This window comes from Haliaeetus leucocephalus, unplaced genomic scaffold, assembly GCF_000737465.1.
Source record: "Haliaeetus leucocephalus isolate CR32 unplaced genomic scaffold, Haliaeetus_leucocephalus-4.0 Scaffold83, whole genome shotgun sequence".
NCBI classification, from domain to species: Eukaryota; Metazoa; Chordata; class Aves; order Accipitriformes; family Accipitridae; genus Haliaeetus; species Haliaeetus leucocephalus.
Window position 1 is genome coordinate 338,793 of NW_010972519.1, and position 25,926 is coordinate 364,718.

General features: G+C 40.0%; 1 protein-coding gene across 9 annotated transcripts in view; it reads right to left on the bottom strand.

The window, feature by feature from the left end:
- The window catches only part of CLASP2 (cytoplasmic linker associated protein 2), a 151,135-nt gene extending 126,165 nt beyond the window's left edge, over nt 1-24,970 (bottom strand). For all 9 annotated transcript variants that reach the window (XM_010582318.1, XM_010582312.1, XM_010582335.1 and 6 more), the window contains exons 1-2: nt 24,735-24,970; nt 12,239-12,317 (exon numbers count right to left, since the gene is read on the bottom strand). In XM_010582318.1, coding sequence (XP_010580620.1) covers nt 12,239-12,317; nt 24,735-24,929 — 274 coding nt within the window. In that variant the 5' untranslated portion in view covers nt 24,930-24,970. The remainder of the gene's footprint in view (nt 1-12,238; nt 12,318-24,734) is intronic.
- Between the last annotated feature and the right edge of the window lie 956 nt (nt 24,971-25,926).

Below are 25,926 nucleotides of genomic sequence, written 5' to 3' on the forward strand. Positions count from 1 at the left end.
TGCATTGTGCATCACTTGTTCTGTCTATTCCAGTTCTTTTGTTGTTATTATTGTCATTTCATTATTGTTATTACTATCATTATTAGTTTCTTCCTTTCTGTTCTATTAAGCTGTTCTTATCTCAACCCACAAGTTTTACTTTTTTTTTTTCCAATTCTCTCCCCCATTCCACTGGGTGGGGGGGCAGTGAGTGAGCAGCTGCATGATGCTTAGTTGCTGGTTGGGATTAAGCCAGGACAGCATGGCATTTATTCCAAACTTCTAAAACTAGCATATTTACCTTGAGTCTTGCTCATATTCCAACAAAAAAAGATACAGTTACAGCTAAAATCACCTTTTGCTGCATTTGGTGTTACATCTCTGAACACCTGAGAGTACTTTACAGTTTCTGCCTGACCTCTCTCAGCTGTTGACTGCTATAAAATTAATTTTCCTATTTTACTCACAGAAGAAATAACCATATCACCCTATTTTTTGAAAGGGAGATCTGGAAGAGTTTTAGCAGTACTTAATGATTTTATAGTAATAACTAAACAATAGAGTTGCCAGCAAAAGAAAGGGAACAGTATCAGTAACCCAGGAGGCCTCCTCTGTCCTCTGTTCCTACATTAAAAACAGGAGCTATTTCTGTACCATGATTGTTACTGGACAAATACACTGCTGAAGTTTGAATTTCCCCTCCTGCTGTATCTGAACACTTTCTAATTGTCCTAATCTGAATATTTAATTCTACTGGCTCTGGCTAGTCCACTAACATCTTTAGCTCCCATTATCATACTTTTGCTTTTTTCATCTATCTTTTCTTCCCTTTCTCCTCTGACTAAGTTATTACAGCTACTTTCATTTTACAGTTTGAAGAGAAGGGTTGTGGGTTTCTTTTTGTTTGGGTTGGGATTTTTGTTGTTCTTCTGTTGGTGTGGGGTGCTGGGTTTTTGTTTTGGTTTTTTGAGGGACATTTTTGTTTGGTAGTTTGGTTTGGGGATTATTTTTCCATTTTGTAAATACAGAAGAAACACCCAGAACTCAAGATGTGATTTTTGGGAGTACACAGCTGAGCCCTCCCATAAATTTCCAATCACTCATATACTTACTAATTACATTTTTCTTCCCAACAGTACTTTTCATGACTATTTTCAGCACTTCAAAACTGACCTTTTACCAGTCAGTAACCATACATTACTGGTGACCATTGGGCAGCTGAAGGCGACTCTAGCTTTACCAAGAGGTTAACAAATACAGCCCCTGAGAAGCTGTTCCAGTGGAGGGAAACACAGCGAGTGCCAGTCCTGCGGGAACACGGCTCCTTTGTGACTAATTAGCACGCTGAGTCAGTTGATGGAGCTGCAGATACCAGGGCTTTGCTCAAATCACTAAGGCAAGCACAGAGAACAGCTACTAGAAGCCGCTGAACAGAGATGAGGTCACCGAGTTAAATTGAGCTATGACACAGCCTGCAGATTTCAGTACGCATAGCTACTGAACATGCCAGCCTTTGTCACTCACAGAGCTCTGACAGAGGGACAACCTGCTGTGGGAACTGTTAAAGGGCCCAAATGTCTGCAGGCTTGACTTTTTTCCCCCCTAAATCTCAAGTTTCTCTAAGACCCCATATAAGACATGATATATTCTGTTTGCATAAGACAAATGAAATTAGGCTGTCGAACGCTGGCAACCACCAACTGGTTTTCAGTTTGGTAGTTGATCTTTTCTGACAGAATAAGCTCCAGTAGGAAATTATTTGAAGTAGGTTGCCTATTGATGAAGTTTCAGAATGCTCAACCAGAAGGGGATCTCTACCAAACATACTTCAATTTGAATTCCTAACACCTTCATCACTTTTTCTCCAAATGCTAGACATGTCTAGGGAGAGATGTAGTGGAAAACAGCCAAACTGTGTTAGCTGTCCTTTCTACGAATGAGTGGGAAACACAACTCCCTACCTAAAACTTCTGACATTTGAGCCACTCAGGTCCATCCTGCGTCGCTGATTACCCTTCTCTTTTCCCTACTCCAAGCCTCCTGGCCTCTCCTTGCAACCCTCTAGTCCTGCCCAGCCACAATCACAGAGCACAAGAAACTTTGAGTTCTCATAAGAAACCTCACCCAAGCCCAAAGCAGCGATTACAGCTGAGCACCAGAGATGACTGTACAACACAGGCTTTTCCTCTACATCAGGATAAGCCAGCGCTGGCACTAGAAAGCAGCAGCTTTGCCTACTCACTACCCCAAGCACTGTTTCCCCCCCAGCCCATACCACCCCTTGTACCAGTATTTGTCTATTTACAAGGTGAACCGAGGACATACTCAGACATTCAAGATGATAGACACATGTCAATCAAAAGCATGAGCTAAGAGGTATGTTGGAACTGAGCAAACAGGAACAGGAGGTTTTGGCACCTTAGGAAGTATCTACGGGGTGTTTGTGCACTAAGATTTTATAAAAAGATTTTTACCTTGGCCAGCTTTAGGCAGGTTTCTATCCCTGCCAGAAACAGCTCAAATAATACTTGCAATACAAAGTATTTACCAAAGTATTTACCCTTACCAAAAATCAAGTCTCTACCTTAGATTAAAGCACTACTACATCCCAAAGAATGGACGACCAGAAAATACGTCACTAAGAACACTGCTTTTTTTCCCACCAAACTTCACTCCAAATACAACTGAACAATCATTTTGGCTGATACTTTTCCTTTAAGTTTTATACGCTTTCTCATCAGCATTGTCAAATTAGCAACCTTCTTTATGCTGCAGTGCAAATATATGCATTTGGTTATTTCTGGAACCAGCCTACAAACTAAACAATCTCAAATAGACATTGGAGTCAAAAGAAAGGTGAGGAAGGAGAATTATGACCATACAAGAAGGCAGTATTCAAAGCAGTAGTCTCCTAACAAGTTACCCAGTGAAGTATATAATTTGTCACGTTCACTATGGATTCACACATTGCTACTGGTTTATATTAACCTTATCCATCTTACTTGTTCTGTTGCCTAGTTTCTTTAATTATTTTGAAGGGATTTTGGAAAACCTAATAACATATGACAACTTACTTCCTTTTATTTCTGCTGATATGCAGAGAAACACTACATGAAATTTAGGAGACACTGATTCCCTTTGCAGTTGCTGGTTATTTTTTGCAGAGCCAAGAAGCACTATTTCCCACTCAATTTTCCTTTTCGCCACATTTAGCATATTGTCAAAGTTTCCTATCACTACCAGCCACTCCTGAGTTTTTCCTGTTAAGATTTCTACATTGTTATTTTACAGGTTTTGATTACTGAAGAAAACGTAGAAGTCTTAGTAAAAATATTCTATAGCACACATTAATTTTACCAGATCTACCTCAAACTGACCTGCTACTTACATCTGAGCTGCTATTTATGCCTTCTTCCTTTCTAATTGCATAGTAGTTACCTTTCTATTATATCCCTAACAGAGCTTATTATCCCACTGGTTTCTTTTCCATTGTTTGTCTTCCTTCTCTTGGCTCAGTAAATGTAAATAAATTTTCATTTATACAAGTTCACGTAATGATTTTATCACCACTAGTTGGACAGTAGATGAGAGAGTTAAGGCCAAAACCAGCCTGGAGAGTCAGAGTACAGCCTTGAGAGATTAAATACTTATTTCCTCTACCAGGACTGAAAATAAGTAAATCACAGAAGTCAGTGCCTAGAATGGCACCCAATGTATTTTTCAAAATCCTGAGCCGCTTAACTGCATGACCCCCTGCAGCAAAGAATGCCATAGGTAGCACAAACAATTTCCTTTTGTTAAACTTTAACACAAGTTCCTTCTGTTATGACACAAATACGGAGCTTTTCAGTTTGTATTATCGCTCACAACTCCCTCTATTCCTTCTCTCTTGACCACATATATGTGCCCTTTGTAAGTGCCCATTTTATGTATGCCCTCTCACACCTACCCATTTCTGTGAACCAACATCAGATAGTCCATGTCTGCTCTACTGCGAAGACTTACAACAAAGCATTAAGTAAATAAGAATCTTTACCAAGGAAACAACATCAGTGTTGGCAAAAATTCCAGTACTAAAAAGTCTAACTTCTTGACTTAGACATTAAAAGAAAAGGCTTTGAGGACAGAAACAGATTAAACCTAGGCAGCAGTATCTTCCCAGTTTTCTCAGAAACCTTGCCAGCTCAGGCAACGGTATTAAACAGCTGCCTCTGCAATTAGAACAGTCTCTGTTCCTCTGGATAAGATGCACAGGAGAGAAGGGAATCCCACAGAGGCTTCCATGGGGCCAGCAACACGGCCGGTCTGACAGACACACATGGCCAAGGGCTGCTTCTAAGCAAAGAATCATTAGCAGGCTCTCAGAGAGGGCCTCTGGGCTCTGCTGCCCTCCTCGAGATAAAGTCCAGTCTGCAGTAAGTTTAATCAAAAGCCATCTCAGACATTAATATGCTTCCTTGTGTCTCTCCAGGAGCCAACTAAGAAAAGCATTAATGGGATTAATTAGAGATACTCTTCATCACCAGTAGTGGACGGGGAAAAAAAAACGCTTTCATTTTTTTAGGGGTTTTTGTTGGTTTTTTTTTAATATGATACATCTATGAATCTATCAGGCTCTCAGTCTCAGGAAGATGAGAAGAGAGCCTTCAAGTCCACAGAGTTTCAAGAGGTGTATTAGACCAGCAAGCAAACAAGAAGGTAGAGAACAAACATTCATGTCATCTTCTGAAATTTTATAGCTCTAGGCTAGGTTTTGACAGAACTAGTATTAAATAGAACCAAACCAAAACCAAGGAAGACTAGGATTTCTCTACTCTTTATTTAATGGCACTGCATTTCTAGGTGTCATACAGTGAAGTGTCCACAGACAGCAAGCAGATGATACTCTAAATCACAGCCTATCACACAAGCATGGACCACTTCAGGTAAAATTCATTCCCAGTACTAATAAATTGCAGTGCTAGCCAGCCAGGAAGGACATCAGAAACTTTAAAAGGCTGCACAGATTTTCTTTTTTTTTATTTTTACGAACACTTTAGGGAATCTGTCACCAAGATGAAAAAAGTCACAGCTTCAATCAGCTATGACCATTAGCTATGATCATTAACAATAGAGGGAACCAAAGAAAATTTAAGGATTTTCTGAGACATTGCAGGAAGTTCATCTTTTTGTCAAATTTGAAAATATAAAAGCAATTCAAAACATCTATTCTGCAGCAAAAATACAAATAATGGAGTCGCCTCTAAAAGCCTTTTCTAAAAAAAAGTCTGAAATAGTCAGCATTTTATTGTTTAAGAAAATCCTACAAAACATACCCAACACAGCTCTTCCAGAGGCAATATCAGACAAAACACCTGATTTGCATTTAGATGCCACAAGGTATCTTTGAGAAAAGGCTTGTCTCACATAAATAGAAAAGCTTGCTTTACATCATCTAAGCAATTCAATTTCTTGAATTATTTGATTTAATTTCAAAGTATTCTCTAACAATTGAGGCTGGTCATACTTTAAGCAAAGACATAGGCCAGATGATCGCGAAGGTCCCTTCCAACCTAAATTATTCCAGGTTTTGTGTTTAGGTGTTCTGCAAGCATTTATAACCTGGAATCCTACAGTAGATTCGCCATTAGTCTCAACATTTAAATGAAATTAATAAAAATGAAAAATAAGAACAAAAATCAGTCAGTCCCTGAAACCTGAAGATCCAATATTTTTCTACATGCTATATATGCATGGTAGCTCATGCTAAAACAGTTGTTGGTTTTCATGGTGTTGAGGAAAGCAGTTCTCCATACATCATTAAAACCACTTACTGAAGAGTCACATCTTGATTAAACTGCACATTTAAGCCTTTTCCATCAAAAAATTTCAATCATTAAGCAGGAGAAAAAGCAAAAATTAAGAACTTGGGTGTCACTTATCTAAATGCAGTCTTACTCAAACAAATATGCCCAAATTCTTGTACCAAATGCTTTTAATCCAAATTCACTCAAAAAATTAATGCACATTGCAAGTCCTTACAACTGCTTTAAAACAAATCAGGCAACAAACTTGCTTGCTTAATTATGACAATAAATTTGAAGGAGCATTTAAATTAGTCTGAGAAGTCTAATTTACAGGTTCTTTCATCACTTCTAAAAGCCACCTGGGAAAGAATTTAAACACTTCAAATTGGTTTCACATCTTAGTATATGGCACTACAACTATCTTTCAAAGTTCTTTTTGCCCACTGGTTTCTTTTTACAGTAAGAAGAATTTGAAACTACTATTACACACATACACACATTTACATATGGGGGGTTTGTGTGTAAAATGTGTAACTATATTCAGACTTATACATATGTAACGTGTGTATCTGTGTTTGGTCTTTAAGTGTCAAGTATTTTTCCTTTAATTTGCAGATAACTAAAATATATTTTGCAACATCTTGTAAGGTTGTATGTCAAAGTGAATGATAATATAATTCTATCATAGACTAATGGACAGTTCAATATATGCAGAAAAATATATCATGATGTAACATCACATTAAAACTGAAACAGATTCCATATACCTTTATTATACCTTTTCTTTTCCTGTTCCTTTGACATTAACAAGAGGACAAACTAACAGTCACTCATTTTAGAAAATGAAACTGCAAGTATGAGTAGAGACTTTTCCCAGAAACTGTCATCCAGTCGCATTTTCCCATAATTCTAATATTCTCTTTTATTTCTGATAGATAATATTTTAATAATTAATGCCATCACCTGGGAAAAGAGATTGTGACAGGGTAATTATGCACTCTTAAGTAATCTCTTTTAATCACAGAACAAGCAGTAGTTTTAAATACTGAAAGATGTAACACTGCAACACTCCTTAATTTGCTTCATTTCTTCCAGAATATAGCCACATAGTCTTATGAACTAACACACACTCGGATATTTATTGCTTGCAAAGTATTTTCAAGCATCTTCACTCGAAGGACTAAAAAAGAGATTCCAAATTTGCGTGTCCAAGTTCCCAGAACACTGCCAGCTGCAGAGAGCGTGCAATGTGGTTAATCATAAAAGGATAACACCTTGGAAGAAAGTTACCGCAACATTAGATTGTTGCCTAGGAAACTGAATTAAGTCTCTTATCAGGCATTATACGTCAATACAAAGATCACTAACATGCTCTTCAGAATATTGGACAGCATCTGTCCTACAACTATTGTATTGATTTTGCCCAAATCTAATTTACAACATATATGTAGGCTGTAAAGATGGAAATAATAATAAAGAATTTGTTGTTTTTACTTCTTAGCAAAAAGCCTGCAATGCTTATAGGGGTGAATATTCAATCACGTTAGCTATTTTTGTCTGCATTTGAAGAAATCTATCCCCATCATAACTGAACAGGAAATTAAATGGGGGGGGCGGGGGGGGGGGGGATTTTGCCATGTTAGAGTTGGGCAATACACCATTATACTTCCATCATTTACTGAGTTCTGAATCATGAATAAAAACATGACAGGGTCACCAAAATGTAACGCTCTTTATCAAGACAAAAATATATTTAAGGTTCCAGGTATTTTATGACAAAACACAGCTACAAATGTTAAACTTCACCTAGAAAATAGGATTCATTGTATTTTAAAAAAGGCAGAAAACAGAGTAGGTAGGTATTTTATATATACATCTTCCTTTGCTATATTCATGGTGCAATCCTGATCTTCAGTGAGAATGCAAGTACCTACAATAACTTATGGCAATAAATGAGAAGTTAACTATATTTTGAATATTTCAAAGTAATAATTAAATTGCCTGGAAAACTTCTATTATGCTTGTCTTTGAAAATTAATATACTCACATTTATTTGACCAAAACAGAAGAAGTAAATGCCTACCATATAAAACACTACTAAGACTTCCTTTGGGGCTATAAGAACTTTCTATCTTGCTTCCAAATTTCCCAACATTTTCAGGCTTGATATCACGACCTTTATCTTCTCCTTATATCACCTGTATGAATTGTGAATTTGCAATACATGAGTACCCACCTCATTTACTATGTTCACATCAAACAATGACCTAACTGGACATAACCAAGATATGAAATAAAATTAAAAAAAAATGACAGTTTGCATAAAATAGTTGATTCTTCTTAAATGCATAACTATGGAAACTTTGTAGAAGTTTCGGCAGGGGGAAGCTTATTTTTAATAAGCAATTTTCATCGTCCAGATGTAACAAAGAGGCTACATCTAAAACCTGAACTAAAAGTACTCCCACAGCATTCTCCTGGAGAAACTGCCTGCTCATGGCCTGGACAGACAAACTCTTCACTGGGTAAAACCTGGCTGGATGGCTGGGCCAAAAGAGTGGTGGTGAAAGGAGTTTAATCTGGTTGGTGTCCAGTCACCAGTGGTGTTCCCCAGGGCTCAGTGTTGGGGCCAGTTCTGTTTAATATCTTTATCAACGATCTGGATGAGGGGATCGAGTGCACCCTCAGTAAGTTTCCAGACAACACCAAGTTGGGCGGGAGGGTTGATCTGCTTGAGGGTAGGAAGCGTCTACAGAGGGATCTGGACAGGCTGGATCAATGGGCTGAGGCCAATCATATGAAGTTCAACAAGGTCAAGTGCCAGGTCCTGCACTTCAGTCACAGCAACCCCATGCAGCGCTACAGGCTTGAGAAAGAGTGGCTGGAAAGCTGCCCAGCAGAAAAGAACCTGGGGGTGCTGGTTGACAGCCGGCTGAATATGAGCCAGCAGTGTGCCCAGGTGGCCAAGAAGGCCAACAGCATCCTGGCCTGTATCAGAAATAGTGTGGCCAGCAGGAGCAGGGAGGGGACTGTTCCCCTGTATTCGGCACTGGTGAGGCTGCACCTCAAGTACTGTGTTCAGTTTTGGGCCCCTCACTGCAGGAAAGACACTGAGGTGTTGGAGCGTGTCCAAAGAAGGGCCAAACGAAGCTGGTGAAGGGCCTGGAGCACAAGTCTTATGAGGAGCAGCTGAGGGAACTGGGGTTGTTTAGTCTGCAGAAAAGAAAGCTGAGGGGAGATCTTATCACTCTCTACAACTACAAGAAAGGAGGTTGTAGCGAGGTGGGGGTTGGTCTCTTCTCCCAAGTAAGAATTGATAGGACAAGAGGGAATGGCCTCAAGTTGCACCAGGGGAGGTTTAGATTGGATATTAGGAGAAAATTCTTCACTGAAAGGCTTGTCAAGCATTGGAATGGGCTGCCCAGGGAAGTGGTTGAGTCACCAACCCTGGAAGTACTTAAAAGATGCATAGATGTGGTGCTTAGGGACATGGTTTATGGGTGGACTTGGTACTGTTAGGTTTACAGTTGGACTTGATGATCTTAAGGGTCTTTTCCAACCTAATGATTCTATGATTCTACTCTCTTCTGGCATCTGTAAAGAACTCACTATACTTAGAGTCACTGTACACAGAGTTGGCTATGGCATAGAAGAGACAATATAGCTTTTATAAAGGAAGTTGTACCTCACAAACTTGCAAGAGCTCTCTGCCGAACAGCTGCGCAGAAGGTAACTCCACTAACAGAGCACAGCTGGATTTTCACATAGTTCTCAGGAAGGGGTCTTACAGGAAGGAAGGTACCATAACGATAAAGGCATGGAGGAAGAGACACCGTCCCAGACAGCGGACCCTAAATCCACCATTGCTGCACAGGAAAACAGGTTGTCACAGTAGACAGTCTCATGAATACATTAAGACAATTTTCAGGAAGCAACAATGTAACAAAGAAATAGATTATCAACAGTTATGAAAGTAATAGATGCATAATAAAACCAAACAGAATTTTGCCACTATAAACATATGCTGCATCTGTGATGTTATGGCTTCCTCAACTCAGAAGCACTACAAAAGAAAGGCACTGAAAGGAGAAACAAGAACAATAAAAAACATGGAACCATGTGTATACAAGAAACAATTAGACCGGGACTCTTACCCGGCATGGGGAGGGAGGAACGATAGCAGAGGAGAGGCACAGAAGAGATCTGTTAAACAAAGATTGGCAGTCAAGGTAAGAAATGATGGCTCACCTCTCTAACACAAGATCTATCAAGCATCAACTGATCAGGCAGCCAGTCCAAAACAAGTGTTTTGCATAATTAAGCATTACTACAGAACACTGTAGAAGCCAAAGGTCTATGTGGGTTCAAAAACTAACCAGATAAAGCTGTAGGAAAACAGGGTGACAGGGGAGACACCGAAGATACCATATGCCTGGCCCTAAACGTAGTCCGGCCCTAAATTGCAAGACTGTCGACAGCTAGGGAGTCATATTGAAGGAGTTATCACTGCATGTTTGTCCTGTCCTTGCTTTCTTCTCAGGCATCTGCAAACAGATCACTGTCAGATATGAGTCTTTGGTCTGACTTACTGGAGTCATTCTCAGATTACGGTAAAAGCCAAATCTGCAGAGTCAACAGAACATGATTTGGGAAACAGCTGGTTCTTTAATTTTTGTTGAAGGAAGCAGTTTTCTTGCTCACCAGTGTGCTTTTAATTACTCTCATAAACCCCAGACTATCCATGCTCCCAGACATTTACAATAAAGTTTCTGTATTACTGCTTCACTGACAAAAACTGAAAGTGATCCAAATCTCATTTTAAGACTTGGAAAGGCAGCTACCAACTGAACAGAATTCATACTATAAATCACTCTTACAAGTCATCTAAAATAACTTTCTTCTGCCTTTACTGAGACTAACAGTTTAGTGTCTGTTAAGCTTATATAAAAGCTGATCATGCACAACAGCAACATGCATATTCAGGATAATGCACTCTACAGGTCTCAATTCTGGAGACACTCAGAAGACCAGTTTCAGTTGAAGGCACTACTACTCAGCTTTTCTAAAAAGTACTTCTGGAAAACACAGCTTCAGGTGTCCATTGATGTTACACGTGTTCGATGGTCACTCACAGTGCCAGTACACTTTTTTTTTTAAATATAAATGCTACCAAGTATTGAAATTTAAATCTTTAATTTGCTTATAATCTCAAACTACTCAAATACTGGGACAAAAAAGTAGTGTTTTCAAACTATTCTCAAATAGTTCACATTTAAAAACACAAAACCAGAAGAAATAAAAAAAGCTTTCCAACATTTAATAAAGTTGCTGTAATTCTAAGTTCTACATACCACTAAAATACAAATCAGAGTAAAACTCTGAAGCCTAGCACTGTTTGTAGCTACAAATGGAGATTATTCACAAATCAATATTCTACATAGCACAATACACCTCCAGTTCCCTTATACTGCTCCAATACAAAACTAAACAGTCAAAGAAAAAACCCTCTGCAACAAAACAGATGTAAATTCTGTAGCACTCTACTGCAGTAGTTCTACAATATCCTGAAAAATGCTTCCAATGAATTCAGATAGCAAACTTTCAAATTTTGCTGATTTCTTAACTCTTAAATACAAAAGCAGACATGTAAGGAAGAAGCAGCTTAACATTTTGACAGAAAATTTGAGATAGCTGGGTATGTGGGAACAAGGTGCAAGATAATTCATACAAATTTTGGAAAAGGACATTAAGCTAGAAACTTCTGTTAAAAATAACCAGAGATATAACACTGAGGTTAATGCCCTAGTATCACTATATTAAGGACAGCAGCAAAACGAGTTGAGCAGTGTAGTTTGTTCATACGTCCCAGAACTGTTTCATACTCAGGCATACATAGATCCATTAATTTGAAATTCATCTAAGTAAACATTTCACACAAGAGTAACAGTTAGTACTTTTTTTTCATCTCATAACAAGTTTAGACTACTAAAAGCTACAGTCCAGTTATCTAACAGGAGGTGGACCACATAGTCCTGTGAGACCACAGGCTTCAGCAGCCATAAGGCTCTAATTAAAATGATCTGCAAATGAAACCTTCAATCTTTAACACAAGTTAAAAGTAACATTTATGTTGTAATGTAATTTTTAGATGACTGTCTTGGGGAGTTGTAAGCAAATATATAGCACCAGAGCGGTAAGCAACTACATATCATGAAACTAAATCACTGAAAAGGTATTCCTGGAACCTTTAAAAAATCCCAACCACCACCAAAAAAATCAGTGATTGCATGACAAATGAATATTTACAAGTTAATATAAAATTATTTAAATTCCAACAACAGCAATAAGATGTCTACCAATGTATTGTAATTAGCTCAGAAAGCTTTCAACATGTTCCACTTCAACTGCTGGGGTGGGGGGGGAGTGTCTTCTACTTTTTGGTCTTAGGAAAAAGAAAGTTACATTTCACTTACCAGTTCCTATATAGGATTTAAAGCGTCCTGATAGTCTGTCGACAAAGGCACCTAAAACATCTAATCCCAGTAATGCTACCTGTTAAAACAAAAGCATTACATACACAAAACAGATCACTAAAGAATTCTTTAGAATATATTTTTAAAGAAATTAGATCTATATATGCAGGCATGCTGAAAGACTGTATCTTAACCTAACGATAAATTAAAGTTCCAATTAGAGAGCTGATAATTCCTTGAAAGCTTTCATTAAGACAAAGTTATCAGAATATGTTTGGAATGGATCAAGAATATTTACATATACGAGATCAGTTCAGATTTTTCAGTACTTGTCTTAAAAAAGGAAGAAAATAAATATTACAAATCCAATGTTTTAGTATTTTCAACTACAAATGATTAAATTTCAAATTAATAATCACAAGGACTAAGAAGTTGGAAGAAGCTCTTCTTTTTCTCTCTCTGGATCATATATTAGGACTGAAATTCTATCCCTCATTTTCTTTAGGAGATGACTCTAGAGGTCTAACTCAGCATTAACTGAAAATCAAAATTCCTTCGAAACAGGTACCAGTAAGGCTTTAGGCTTATTTCCTCTACCAAGTTTCTAAGCTGCTTAAAGAAACAAAACAGAATGCCTTACCAACAACAAAAAGCAACAAAACAAAAAAACAACAACAACAACAAAAGGGGTGGGGGTGTGTGCAGTTACCATACTCAGAAAAAGCAAACAACTTCAAATGCAAACTAAGCCCCCAAACATAAGTACTAATATAGACTGGAAAAAAAAACATGGTTTAAACAGTTTCCCAGATGTTAAGAGCTTACTTCCATCTGGCTACTTAGTTCATCCAGCAAGGTCATTACATCGTTTTCCAAACTCCCAAAACAAAACAACTGAGAGAAGCTAATACCATCTTCCCTAGAAGTTCAGACCATACCATTTGTCCACCTGCTTGTTGAGCTAGGGGAGTTTTATTTCTCTTCATTTGCTGTTGTTAAAAAAAACCAACAAAACAAAAAAACCAACAAAACAAAAAAAAACCCACAACAAACCAGAAAACAAAAGGAAGTTCAAAATACTACTGGAATTGTGAGGAGGTTCCCATCTATGAACAGAAACTAGATGAGAGGACAATATCCACTCGTATAGAAACAAAAACATGATCCAAAATGATCAGTTAAACTAAATCATTTTAGCAAGTCGGGACACCTTTTTTCACCCTTAACTATCCTGCATACTGTTTGAAGACTTCATTCTTATCTTCCTGTAATAGTTCATTACGAACACCAGAACCTGCATTTTCACATCTTGTAGTTAAGTCAATCAGCTGCCCATGAAGGCACAAATGCCAAAGGAAGGACCTCCTGAAGCTTGGGCACTTGTAACAGTTTTTCCTCCTCTTTATTTTCTAGTAAGACACCAAACAGCAAATTTCTCCCCACGAAGACATGAGCAGAATTACTCCCCTCTATTAGCTATTTATTTTCATAAAACTTGGAACCACAATTTCTTGGGACAACTCTGTTTCCTTAAGATCCTCATCTGTCACAATTGTCCACACTAGACAGCAGGCCAAAAAAATTTGACTGGAGATTAATGCGAATACACATGGCCCACACACACAGGATCATGTGAGCCTTGTTTCTGCAAGAAACTAGACAAATAAGGTCTCCATAAAATCTATGATCTGAAGCAGCCGCATAATTAAGCGGATTTTTAGTAATTTCAGTATTAGTATAATAGATCTCCTTTTAAAGAGGAGGTAGAAAACTCAGCTCCAAGTTAGTACAATTTACTTGGAAATTTACACAATTTTATTACATACTAAAATGGAGAATAGCAAATATAAGTGGAAGGCATCACTGGCTTAAATTAATATATTTCCAAAAAGGTGACTGCATCTACAGCTTAGGATGAGAAAACAGAATCCTGTAATCGATACCTTACTTACTTAGACAAAAAATATGTCAGCTTTTAGGGTAACGTCAAAGCTTCCCAAAAGCTCTTTCCTTTAATGTTCTTTTCCAGATTGCCAAACTATATGAGACCCAAGACAAAATCTCAGTTTAAAAAGCGATGCCTGCAAGAAATAGGCAGGCCTGCAAGAAATCACTCTGGATATACATTGTTTTCCTATGCTTCTGTTTCCTGACTACAAGCCCCACCTTAGACTTGTCTTCCAGTAGCAACTTTTCAGATACCCTTCCCGTGCAAGTATTTTGGAGTCTATTAACACACAAACCACTGCCTTTCTTTCTTTAATGGTACTTACAGAGAGTCTCTCTCTTCTCTGCATATTTGATTATCTTTCTAAAAATCTCTCTTGAAGTCTTCTATCATTCTGAACAACAGCAGCTCAGAAATTTAAAGTAAAGCACGCATGACTGTTTTTTTACTACAGATCTGCTCTTTACTAATCCCAAAGAAGAGTTCTGAGTAAGATGGAGAGTATTTCTTGATTATTTCCTCCAGTGCTCAGCCTCTAGGGTCTGGAGTGGTTTTTGTGGGATTTTTTTTTTTTTTGCCTTTTTTGTTGGTTGGTTGGTTGGTTTTGGTTAGAAGGGTGCGGGGATTGGTTTTTTTTAAAGTCTCACCTGGGTAAAAACAGTGGCCATATGGAATATTTGAATCTCCATATAACCTAAGGGTCAGAGGCTTGATAACAACCAGAGAAACAGCTATTCATCCTACCATGACTGTTACTGCCAACAAAGAATCTGATCACTTGTATTTCATTTGTCTAAGAGTATTTTATTTGATCAAGAGCACCCACTGAGATATTGCCTGCACATTCCATATTTTTGTATCCCTCCCTGTGAATGGGTAAAGTTTAACTGCCTCTCATGATGCAAGCCACATCTGCTTTGATTAACCATTCAAGCAGTTGTCAATATGGTGTTGGCTCTTTGCAACTGTCTATCAAAGATTTGCTTAAAGAATGCAGTAGGGGTTCTACTTCAATAATTGGTATACAAAAGTCACTTCAGTAAATACTACAAATTTAAAAATGCTGATCAGTAGTTTTGTCTTGTGATGTCTTTATTCTATGAAAATATATAGTTCAGACTGCACATGATGAAATAAAGCTTTCAAAAGTTACCTTTCTAAGTCAGATATGAGACTAACGCTGGCTTTAAAAAATGCAAAAGTAACAAACACTGCTGTGAAATTCTCATCTCTTTAACAAAAACTTGGAACCCCATACCACTACAGAGTATACCAAATAAACTACCTCTTACTGTCTTTGTATATCCATCTTAACAATTCTCTGCTTTGAAACACAATGTTTTGAGTTTCAGCATCTCCTGGTAGGTATAATCCATGCAGTATTCAGGCAGTCCTTTGGAAGGAGTCCTTAACAATTGATATGGGGTCACAAAAAAAAAAAAAAAAAAAAAAAAAAAAAAAATCACAAGTCAAGGCAGAATGATCTGCAAGAAAAAGGTTCCAAGCTCTCAGACACTGTGTGGGACCATGTACCAACACAGGCTCTCCACTTAGCAACAGAAAAGCCTCCCACCAGCATCATGGCTCCTTCCCCACCAGCTTCAATGAGTGATGTATTTCTTCTGGGATTAAAATCATTGGATCTGTTTCTTACTCTGCATTCATTAAGCCTTTCGCCTGCTGCCTAGAAAGAGCCTTTGTGTGTTGAGGCTGATTCATCAGCTCACTATTGTTTGATGCATTTAAACACTGCTTTTGAGGTTCACAGTAGAAAGTAGGCTTATTTGAACTGGAGTTGGTTAACTGTTGAGCTACTCTTTAACAAGCCAATGTTCAGGACCATCCTTGACTTCTCAGATCACAACAAAATCACCAACCCTACTGAGAAATACTTTACCTGTTCTGGAAAGGACCAGACTCTTTATTGAAATCAAGATGTTCCAACCAAAATGTGATTAGGAATTGAGCCTATTTCTTGTTCTGCAGCTTGTTCCTTTTCCAGCTCTCTTACATACTCTTTCTAGCACTGCCACTGCTCTTCTGTGGGCAACTTCCAGTCATCTAAGTCTTTGCTAGGAAAAGAAATATTGTTCTTCAAACCCTACCTGGTTAACCATGCACGCTTACTATTATTCTCACTGTGATTTTGTAATTTCCCATCCCTGTGGGGGACATCTAGGGGCAGGACACTGCCAGGAAACCATGTCTAGTTACATTAAGTTGCCAAATGACCTTAATACAAATGTCCTTGGATTTGGTCATAGGATCTCTGAACTGTATATGGAAATACAGATGACAATCTGCAAACTAGTCATGAGAATCTAATGGGGGAATCATGGAGGTCACCATCTGGAACTCCAAAAGAATGAAGTTAAGGCATTGGACTTCCTGTCACCATGGGGACAGCTGTGGTATCACTAACAGTCAACTGACAAACAAAAAACCAGCATGCCAAACAACTACGCCGTGCAAGAAAAAACATTGTTCCAGCACTGCAGTGCTGGAATGAGACATGCACAAGAACGTGAGGTTTTCAGGAGGGTTTTTTGGTTTAAGTATTGTCAGACAAGCCCAAAGGCGTACTTTCTCAATTCTCAAATAATCTCAAGCACCTTGCAAGTAGCTAAACATGAAACAAAAACACATATGTGCATGCGGTCTCTTCTGCTTCACTTCTTGGAAGTTTCTTATTCCTAGTTCTCTTTACCCATCTCCCTGAATACACTTCTCTCCTATTTCACAGGATACTTGATCACTTTTTGCTCCCTTTACTGTTTCCCACCCCAATTCTCTCCATATCACCCACTTCACCGAGACCTACCCATATTCCATTCCCTCCCTTAACACAAAAGCTTGCAGATACCAAAAACTGCCCCTGGCTCCATGGGCAGAAGGAAGCTTTCATTTTCCTGAGTCATTTCTTCAGTCCCAGCCAGGTCATCTTCAGACTCCATTCTCCCTTTCACAAGAAAATGCACTGCTGCAATCCTCCCATTCGGCATCAGTTGGGCAGCTGCCTCTGCTGACAGCAGTCAAAACCACAGTCCCAGCTACTGAAACTACCACATGCATCATCTATACTTTAGATATTTTAGCTGACAAGAAAGCATTATTTCCATTCCCCTGCTTCTTTCATCTTCAAGGGTACAAATGACACTTCCAAAGATGTAGACAATATTTTTTTTAACATATATTGCATCACTTCACATTGCAAGGAGAGAGAGGGGTTGCTGGTAGTCTAACACAAAGTCTTCAAGCTCAACAATTTGAATTGCAAGTTCTTCAGCAAATGAAGAGCTTCCTCTATCTAAAAATGTAAGTTTACTGACTTCAAAGCAATGTTTTACAACTATAATTTGGACTATAAGCTAAGATTCTCCTGAGAGAATCAAATCTTTGCTACCGTTAGAACTGCACACCAGCTGCAACCCTCACTGCCTCAAAAGGAGTACAGACTACCAAATTTCTTACTATAATCTTCCTCTCATTATCCTTCTGTGATGGCCAACCGCAAATCATTTCAGCATCGCAGTGCAAGTAACCACACTACCAGAGGATTATTGAATGAATCACCCATATTTATGCAGAGACTGATGAGTGTAGTGCAGCACTGAAAAAGCTTGGTTTCTTCAGAGGTCCTTCTCGACAGGCCTAGATCTGGGAAGTTCTTGTTATTTTGACCTCTCCTGTATAGCAACCAAAACAAACAAGCATAGTGCTGTCATAAAGATTTTAAAGTTTATAAAAAAAAAAATCTGGTTTACTGCTCTTTCCTCGTGATGGGAACTGTAACATTCCTCCACACGCACATTAATTAAGAAACATTTACCCAATTTTGAAGAATGCATTAGTGTAACACTTGAAATCGTTACCAGAAAAATGTTTACAGCCTTCTATCATTTCAAAATCTCTCATGGTCTTCAAACTGATTTGAGTTCAGACTGAAAGCGTGATCTCCAAATTATTCTGTATTCTCTGGACAATACAGTATTCTAAAGTGTGTCATGTACTGCCACCAGCTTGATCCATTACAGGAATATCTACAGTTTGCTTCATATGCACATTAAATGTTCCTCCCTTGACCACTGCCATAAATTTTTCATAGACATTGTTCCAAGGACAGTGAGCATAAACCAAAAGTATATGATACAGCAACACCTGACATTCTAGGCCATTTTTTTTTTTCTTGAGATTGTTTGGCTTAAACATTATGCACTGCAGTAGAAAAAGTTTGAAGACAGAGCCTCTTTAAAAGCAGGATTCAGTGGGAAGGCAATGAGATGTATGGCATTTCTCTTTGGAATATATAATCTTTACCAAAAAAAAAGCAAACCGTACTTGAAAGCCTTTCTAAGCATGTTGATGGAGCAAAACAAAGAAACACTTTATTTTAGGACTTAGTACTTCCAGAAGAATATAATTCTTTTCATGCCCCAGGTCTCTCATTTTCTTTCTCATTTCCTCTTATTTAAATTGTATTAAACATACAGTGATTCCCATTCTCTGCTACTTACTCCTACCCCTGCAACCAGCTCCACTACTGTGAGGAGACAAGTATTGATGCAGCTGGAGAGTAACCTGCTTTAGGAAACCAGTCCAACAGATGAACAAGAAAAAGCATCTTCTCAGCCAAATCTCTTCCCTGAGCCTGCTTACTGTGCAGCTTCACAAGCACTCGAACCGGAGCAACGAAGACACGACGCACCATCACAATTCAGCAGCCAGGGAAAGAAACTGCTTAAATCAGCAATGCTGCTAAAAACGCATGCTGAACTACGTATGGCTTACGTGCGTTGACTGCTGTGAATTCTATTCTGAAGGATGCACACCTCCTCCTGCACACTGCACAGAGCTTGGAAAGGGTCTCTACTCACACTCAAGTCAATCAAACTGCAGGCTAAAAGGGATAGCCCTGTTCTCGCTCTTGACTTGCGGGCATATTTGATCTGGTGCACTTAAATCTCCCGTAGCATCAGTCAAATCACCTTGCTGAAACACTGGAAAATTAATTCAATATCAACAAAAAGTTAACTGCCTCAAGAACAACAGTCAGAATGTCCGGCCACAGAAGAAGCAGAGCTGCTATTTCAACAGGGACTACGGTTAGGCTGGATTACACAAACTGAAGCTGCAAAACAACTGAGAACTGTCAATTCCACCTCTGGAGGAGATGCCTGACAGTTTGAGGCTATATATTCCACACTCCTAATTAAAGGCTGGACAAAATTAGTTTTAATTAAACTTAAAATAATTAAAACTTCTTGCAAGTTTCCCTTGTCTTCTGGAGATCTGCTTGATTGTTTGGCTAACATTCAATAGCTTATTTAACATTCTATGAACAGAACATAAATAATACATGAAAAAATAGTAATTATTTCTCAAGAAAGAATTGAATAATTGAGCTTGAAAACTAAAACTGGATTCATACACGGACAGGTCAAATCACATTCTCATTCCATCGCAATAACAGTAGCTCCCACACATAGCCAAGATGAAACAAACAACTTGAAGAAAGGAATAACGAAATTCAGCGAAGAGCTCAAAGTCAAACATTTCTCCTCCAACAAAGAAATTTAAATATTACCACTATTTGCTAACAAAGCCTAAGGAAATACCAGTACCTATACAGTAACTGAAAAATAAAGGTTGAGGTGTGTCCTCTTTTATGCCATTCTTCTGTCCTGCAAGTTAGTCCTACAACTCACTACAGCATATGCGTAGCATATGTCGGCTTGCATTCAACTTCAGATCCAAAACAAGCCACACATTTTCTTCCTAAGGACTGCTCTTAATCACACGCCCCACATCCTGCATTTGTGTGTTCAATTCTTCCTACTGAAATGTCGGACTTTGTATTTTTTTATTTCTGAACTTTCCTTCCCTCCCCTGCCCCCCATCGCCCCCCAGATCTCAGTATCTCCATTTTGTTCAAACAATTTTAAATTCTAGCTTCCACCTCAGAAACTTACATGCAGTCAACGAAATTATAACTGCTGCTATCTCTTTGCAAGGACTTTGGACAAACACCCTGACCACTTGTCTGAACTATTTGCAAAATTAAGAGTTCAAATCTTCCGTTCCTTTCTGGAAACTGAAAGCTCCTCCTGCTGGCCTTTTGTTGAACTAAAGACAAACCAAAATAAATACTTGCTAAACCAAGGAAATATAAAAATGCAACAACCATGGTATTTTAGTATCTTTCAGTATTTGGTGTTGAGACAAACAAAGCTAAGAAAAATCTCACTCTACAGGAAGCATAGAATAAAAGATAACTGCAAGGATTTGCCTAAAAGAAACAGATTATCCATGCTATCAGAAACAGGTAGTGTGAAATGCAATTTTTTCTTTGTATCGCAAACAATCTGCTGCTCTGACATAAACCCAGCGATTATTAATTATTTTCCTACGGCAGTTGAGGAATAAAACAAGCTAAAGTATCTACTACAAAGGTAAGAAATCCAAAGATGACTCACAGTCACAAACATTACTGATTACTCTTCTCACATAAAATTACCTCAGAAACCTGTGGCAAAAATTCTGGTAGTTTCTTATTACTTCTGATCCAGTGTGATTTGCGTGAAGAACCGAAAGGTGGCTTTATGGCTCAAAAAATAAATTTTGAGGGCAACAATTCAATTTTGGTGGGCTTAAAAAAACCAGAACATCCTAACAGCCAAGAGTAGACTTGCAAAGCTCTACTTGAAAAGTAGTATTTGTCCACCCCACACCTCTTTAGCAGAAGTTCAAAGCAGATTTCCAGATTACCTATTTGAGTCGGACATGGAACAGTTTGAGCAATCAGACTGTACAAAGTTAAGATAATATTGTAATTGTTTCAAGAGACTATCGAGCAAAGAACGACATAAGAGATGTGTTAATTAAAACTCATATATACATAGATAAGCATCCAGGTTAACCCAGTAAAGCCAGAAAATATCTATCAGTAGTGATACCTTCAGAATGGGGAATTAATTTACTGCTTGAAGTTCACCTGAGAGTCTGAACACAAACACTAACACTGTTTCAACTTTCTGAGATTGCCAAATATTTCAGAGTTTGGAGGAGAACAAATACCACCAGCAGAATAATACCATCACCCAACTCTTAATACTTTGCATCCAACTTACCTGCTCCTTAAAAACATTACAGAATTCACTGCCCTTTTTTTTTTCTCCACTATTCCTCACAGCCTTAGGAAAATAGTAATTTTGGGGAGGAAGACAAAAAAAACCAAAACAAAACACCACACATGAAAACACCCCAAAAAAACCCCAAACCAAACCTCTATATTGTAGGAGAAGAGAGATCAGTCCCAACCAATATGAAATAAATCAGATCACGGTACCAGGACAACAAGCAAACAATTTTCAGTGCAGTGAGCAACCCCTTCATTCTAATGAGATTCAAAATAAAAGCTTAAATTATGCTCATCTTCTGGGTACTCCCTGGTGTTGCGAAGTTTTCAACAGTCTTTGGAAGCTAATTTATCACTGACTGCATAGACATTGTAACGGAAGTGCCCATAATACACCATTAAGGTCAGCCTTTAAAGATGACTCATCTCTCTAGGTCACTCCCCATGCTCTCCAACCAACTTTCACCAGAACTGCATACCATTTGCAGGCGAGTCATCACATGCTTAATCCCACCTTTTTGATTTATCAATAACTCAAACTGGGAAGCGCATTTTCCACTTCAATGAACTAGATGAACTCAAAAATTTTCCTATCTGCTTTCTTAGTTTGGAACTGCCAGATTGTTTAGTAAACCACCATGAATAGCTGCAAACTTCAGAAAAGCAAAAGCACTATTTAGATGGCCAAATTCTTTTTGAGACAAGTTAATTCAACCTTGCTGATAACAAGTCCACACCTGTTTACTGTATACCTATTCTCTTTTTCCCCACTTATTATCAAATCTGCCAAATCAACCCTCCCATTCCTATCCCCTCCAGACCCTTTCCCTTCTGGTTATGTGAGGCAGAAACTTCCTAGGGTGGCATTCCATAGGAATTTTTCTCTTCTCAGGCATATCATAGAGTTGAGTCTAGAGCCCCCAGATCATGCATCCTCTCTTTCAGTATGGTCAGCAGAGTGCACTGCATACAAGAACTGAGTTTTCACAGAAAAGGAAAGATATGGCACATCCAGGGCAAGTTACATTAGTTATTCCCTCATCATCCATACCGGCCACCTACAGTGGAAATAATGCTCCCCCTCAAAACTTCCTCCAATATTCCTCACTTATCACTCCAATTCACCTAGCTCAGCAGTTCTGATAAACAAGCCAGTCACCAGCCATTACCACTGCTCAATTAAACAGCCATGTCAACAGGGAGGGATTAATTGCTTTAGGACCTTGAAAACGTGCAAGACCTTTAGCAAGATACAAGAAGAAAGAGATGATAAGCAGAAACATCTTAAGTGCTTTACTTATCCATTCCTCAGCAGAGGAAAGGGTAACCAACAAATTATTAGAAATACAGTAATAAAAATAAAGATTCTTTAATATTTTTCTTGAGAATACATGAAAGCCTGTGGTACTCATTACTTCATGATACCATTCAAGCCCTGAGTTTGTTATTAAACTCAGATGTAACATTTAAATGTCTAACACCTATGCTCGCATGAGATAAAATACTCAAGATGCAAACCACAGTTTTCCAGAATATTTTTAATTTTCGTTTTGAAGCAGCAGATGCTGGCAGTCACCACCACAGCCAGGAACACTGGAGCTAATCATGAGCAAAAAAACATCCAAGATCCTGTGCTCATCCAGTTAATATAATGTATATAACATGCTTTGAAATAGCATGTTGTATGCATAAAGAGCCACGAGTAAGTGGACACAGAGAAGTGGTAACAAAAAGCTTTTCATTATTATGCAAGCTATTTTTAAAACTCTTAGAATTTGTAATACTCTTAACCTCATCTTGCATGACTGGGCTTGTGATCTAGATTGCTGCATATTCCTCACTCATCCTACAGTCCTAACAGCCAAGAAGGTCTGTCACCTTACATCAACAAGCAAGCAAAATGTCATGCATTACGGAAAATACATCTCAAAAAGCAAATGTCAAGCCATAACATCCAATTTTGCCAATTTAACAGTGCAGGAAGAAACTTTTACATTACACTGATGTAATGTAAGATGAGATAAGTAAGTGTGTAGTCCTCTTTACACGACAGGGTATTTTTAAAGACCTGTCTAGGTTTCACAGTAATCAATTATCACCAACTGCCCCCAGATGAGGAATATAAAGGCAAATAAATTATACTTGGCCGACATACATTACATCCTCAAGCTAACCTGACATTATTGACAGACATGCTTCCAAAAAAAAAAATAAAGCATACGTGCAAATAGAGTTAAGCCTTATTATTTTCAGACCTCAAACTAAAAAGTGCTATGTGCAAACACTGGCAAGTACACAGCCAGCACTGTAAAGTCAGGGGAGGAAAAAAAAAAAAAAAAAAAATACCCATTTCACGAACATACTGCCCTTACAAGTTACTCCTATGCCTGCCTCCTGAGCCTAAGCAAATGGAAAAAAATTTACAATAACCTCACTATGCTAAGTGCAAAGGCCCAAAGTGCAAGTCAGTCATGTCACAAGGCAAGACGGGGAGGTAAGGGCGTAAGATCTCGCTGGGTGACAGACCCCAGCTCAACATCGCAGACCCACACCGCCACCCGACGACGGGAGCGCAGCCCTGTCCCAGCTGTACACCACGCACACCAAATAAAAAATAAATAAATAAATAAATAATAATTTTTAAAAATCGCCAATGCCATTGTCCTTGGTAGGAAAACTACATTGTCAATCGTGTTGCTGGCTGACCAACGCCAGAAAAATCTACAAATATGACAAGAGATGTCCGCAGGAGTAATCACGGTTTTCCTATAGCTCAGTCTAAAACGCACAAAAAAAAAGCAAAACGTGAGTCATCATTGGGCTGCTATATAGGTACTATATAACTTCCCACGGACAGGAAAGTCACCTAGAGACGATATAAACAACTTTAAACTTACAATGGGATCCCCAAGAAGCAAATTATTCATTAAATCCTTTAATACACACACGGTGTCATACAAACCCAGAGAAACAGCACTCCTTACGGCCTACAAAAAATAATGGCAATCCCATGAAACAGTACACCCAAGTACAGAGACCACGGAATGGGAGTCGTAGTAAAGAAAAAAAAAATCGCCACCTATATCATTTCAGAATAAGAAACACAACCCAAGCACGTAAAATAGTTGCATGGGGTTTTTTTTAGTATTATGTACAAAAACGTTTAACCACCAATAAAAGCAAAACCAACCAAACAAAACATTACTGCTTCTTTTAGGACAGAGGAATAGAAACAAGAAAGTGTTAACCAATCCCTCCCAAAATTTCCGAATTTCCCCTGGGAGGGGTAAAATGGGGTATAAATGCAGTTTTATTTCTGCTCGTATCCGATTAAAAAGTAATCCGGAGCTCTACACCTCCCTACCATGATGAATCATGCTCTGCCTCTAGCAAGCCCCGTGGACCAGCCTCACCTTAAAATTACTGGAGTTGACCCATCCTGTTAATTCGTCGATCACTTTGTCGAGGCGTTGCTGGTCCTGCTCCACATCGGGGGACCTCGCCGGGTCGCTCAGGTATTCCAGCAGCTCCTGGCCGACCTGCATCCTGCGGCCCACGTCCTTCTGCTGTACCTGGTCGCAGAAATAATCCATACCGGCAGGCTCCATTCTCGGCCGCTGCGGAAAAGTTGGTGGGGGGGCGGGGGGGCGTTGGTGGTTTTTGGTTTCGGTTTTTTTTTTTCGGAGACGAGCCCGAGCGCCTTCAGGGTCGGAAGCCCGGCCAGGGCAGGGCGGGAGGGAAACGCCCGGTGAGGCGCCGGCGGTCCCCAGCAGGGCCGCTGCCCTCACGGAGCCTCTCCTCGCCCTCGCCGCCCCGGCTCCGCGCCCGGCCCCTCCATGCGCACACGCACCGCCGGGCCGCCGCCAAGGGCACGGGCGGCTTCCTCCGGCCTCCTCCCCGAGCCCGCCCGCACGGTGAAGCCTCCGGTAGGAAGGGCAGAGGGAGGCGGACGCAGGGCTGGCAGGCTGCGGCGGCCCGGGGGGTCGGCGGGGGACCCGGCCTCCTCGGGCTCGGGGCTTTCCAGGCGCCTCCGCGTCGTCCTAAGGGATCCCGGGAGGGCTCCCTGCCGCCGCCCCTCCTCTTCCCCCGCCGGGGGCAAGGAAACGGAGGGCGAGAGGGAGCGCTAAAGCTCGCCCTGCGGAGGGGCGGAGAGGGCTCGCAGGCACCTCAGCGGAGGGCGGGCCGCCGCGGGCTGAGGGGGTCCCCGCGGGCGCAGCCGCCGCCTCTCGCTTCCTCCTCCTCCTCCTCCCACCCGCAGGCGCCGAGAAGCGACTCCCTGGGTCGCCTCTCACCGCCGCGGGCACCGGCCCGTCCTCCCGCGGGCGCGGCAGCGGCGAGGCCGGGGCGGACCTCTCATGCTCCCGACGCCGCGGCCTCCGGCCCCTCTTGCTCGCCCAGCGGGGTAGCTGCGAAACTTCACTCCGGCGGGTCTCAGCGTCGATCGTGCTTCCCCTTTCTCCCGTCAGTCCCACGGCCGGCCAGACCAGACCGGGCCGGGCGAGCCCCCCGCCGAGCCGCTCACGCACCACGGCACCGCCTCCGTCCCGTGGAAGTTCCGCGTCCCGCCGCCCCGCCCGGCGCCAGCTAGACTGGGCGTGGCGGGCG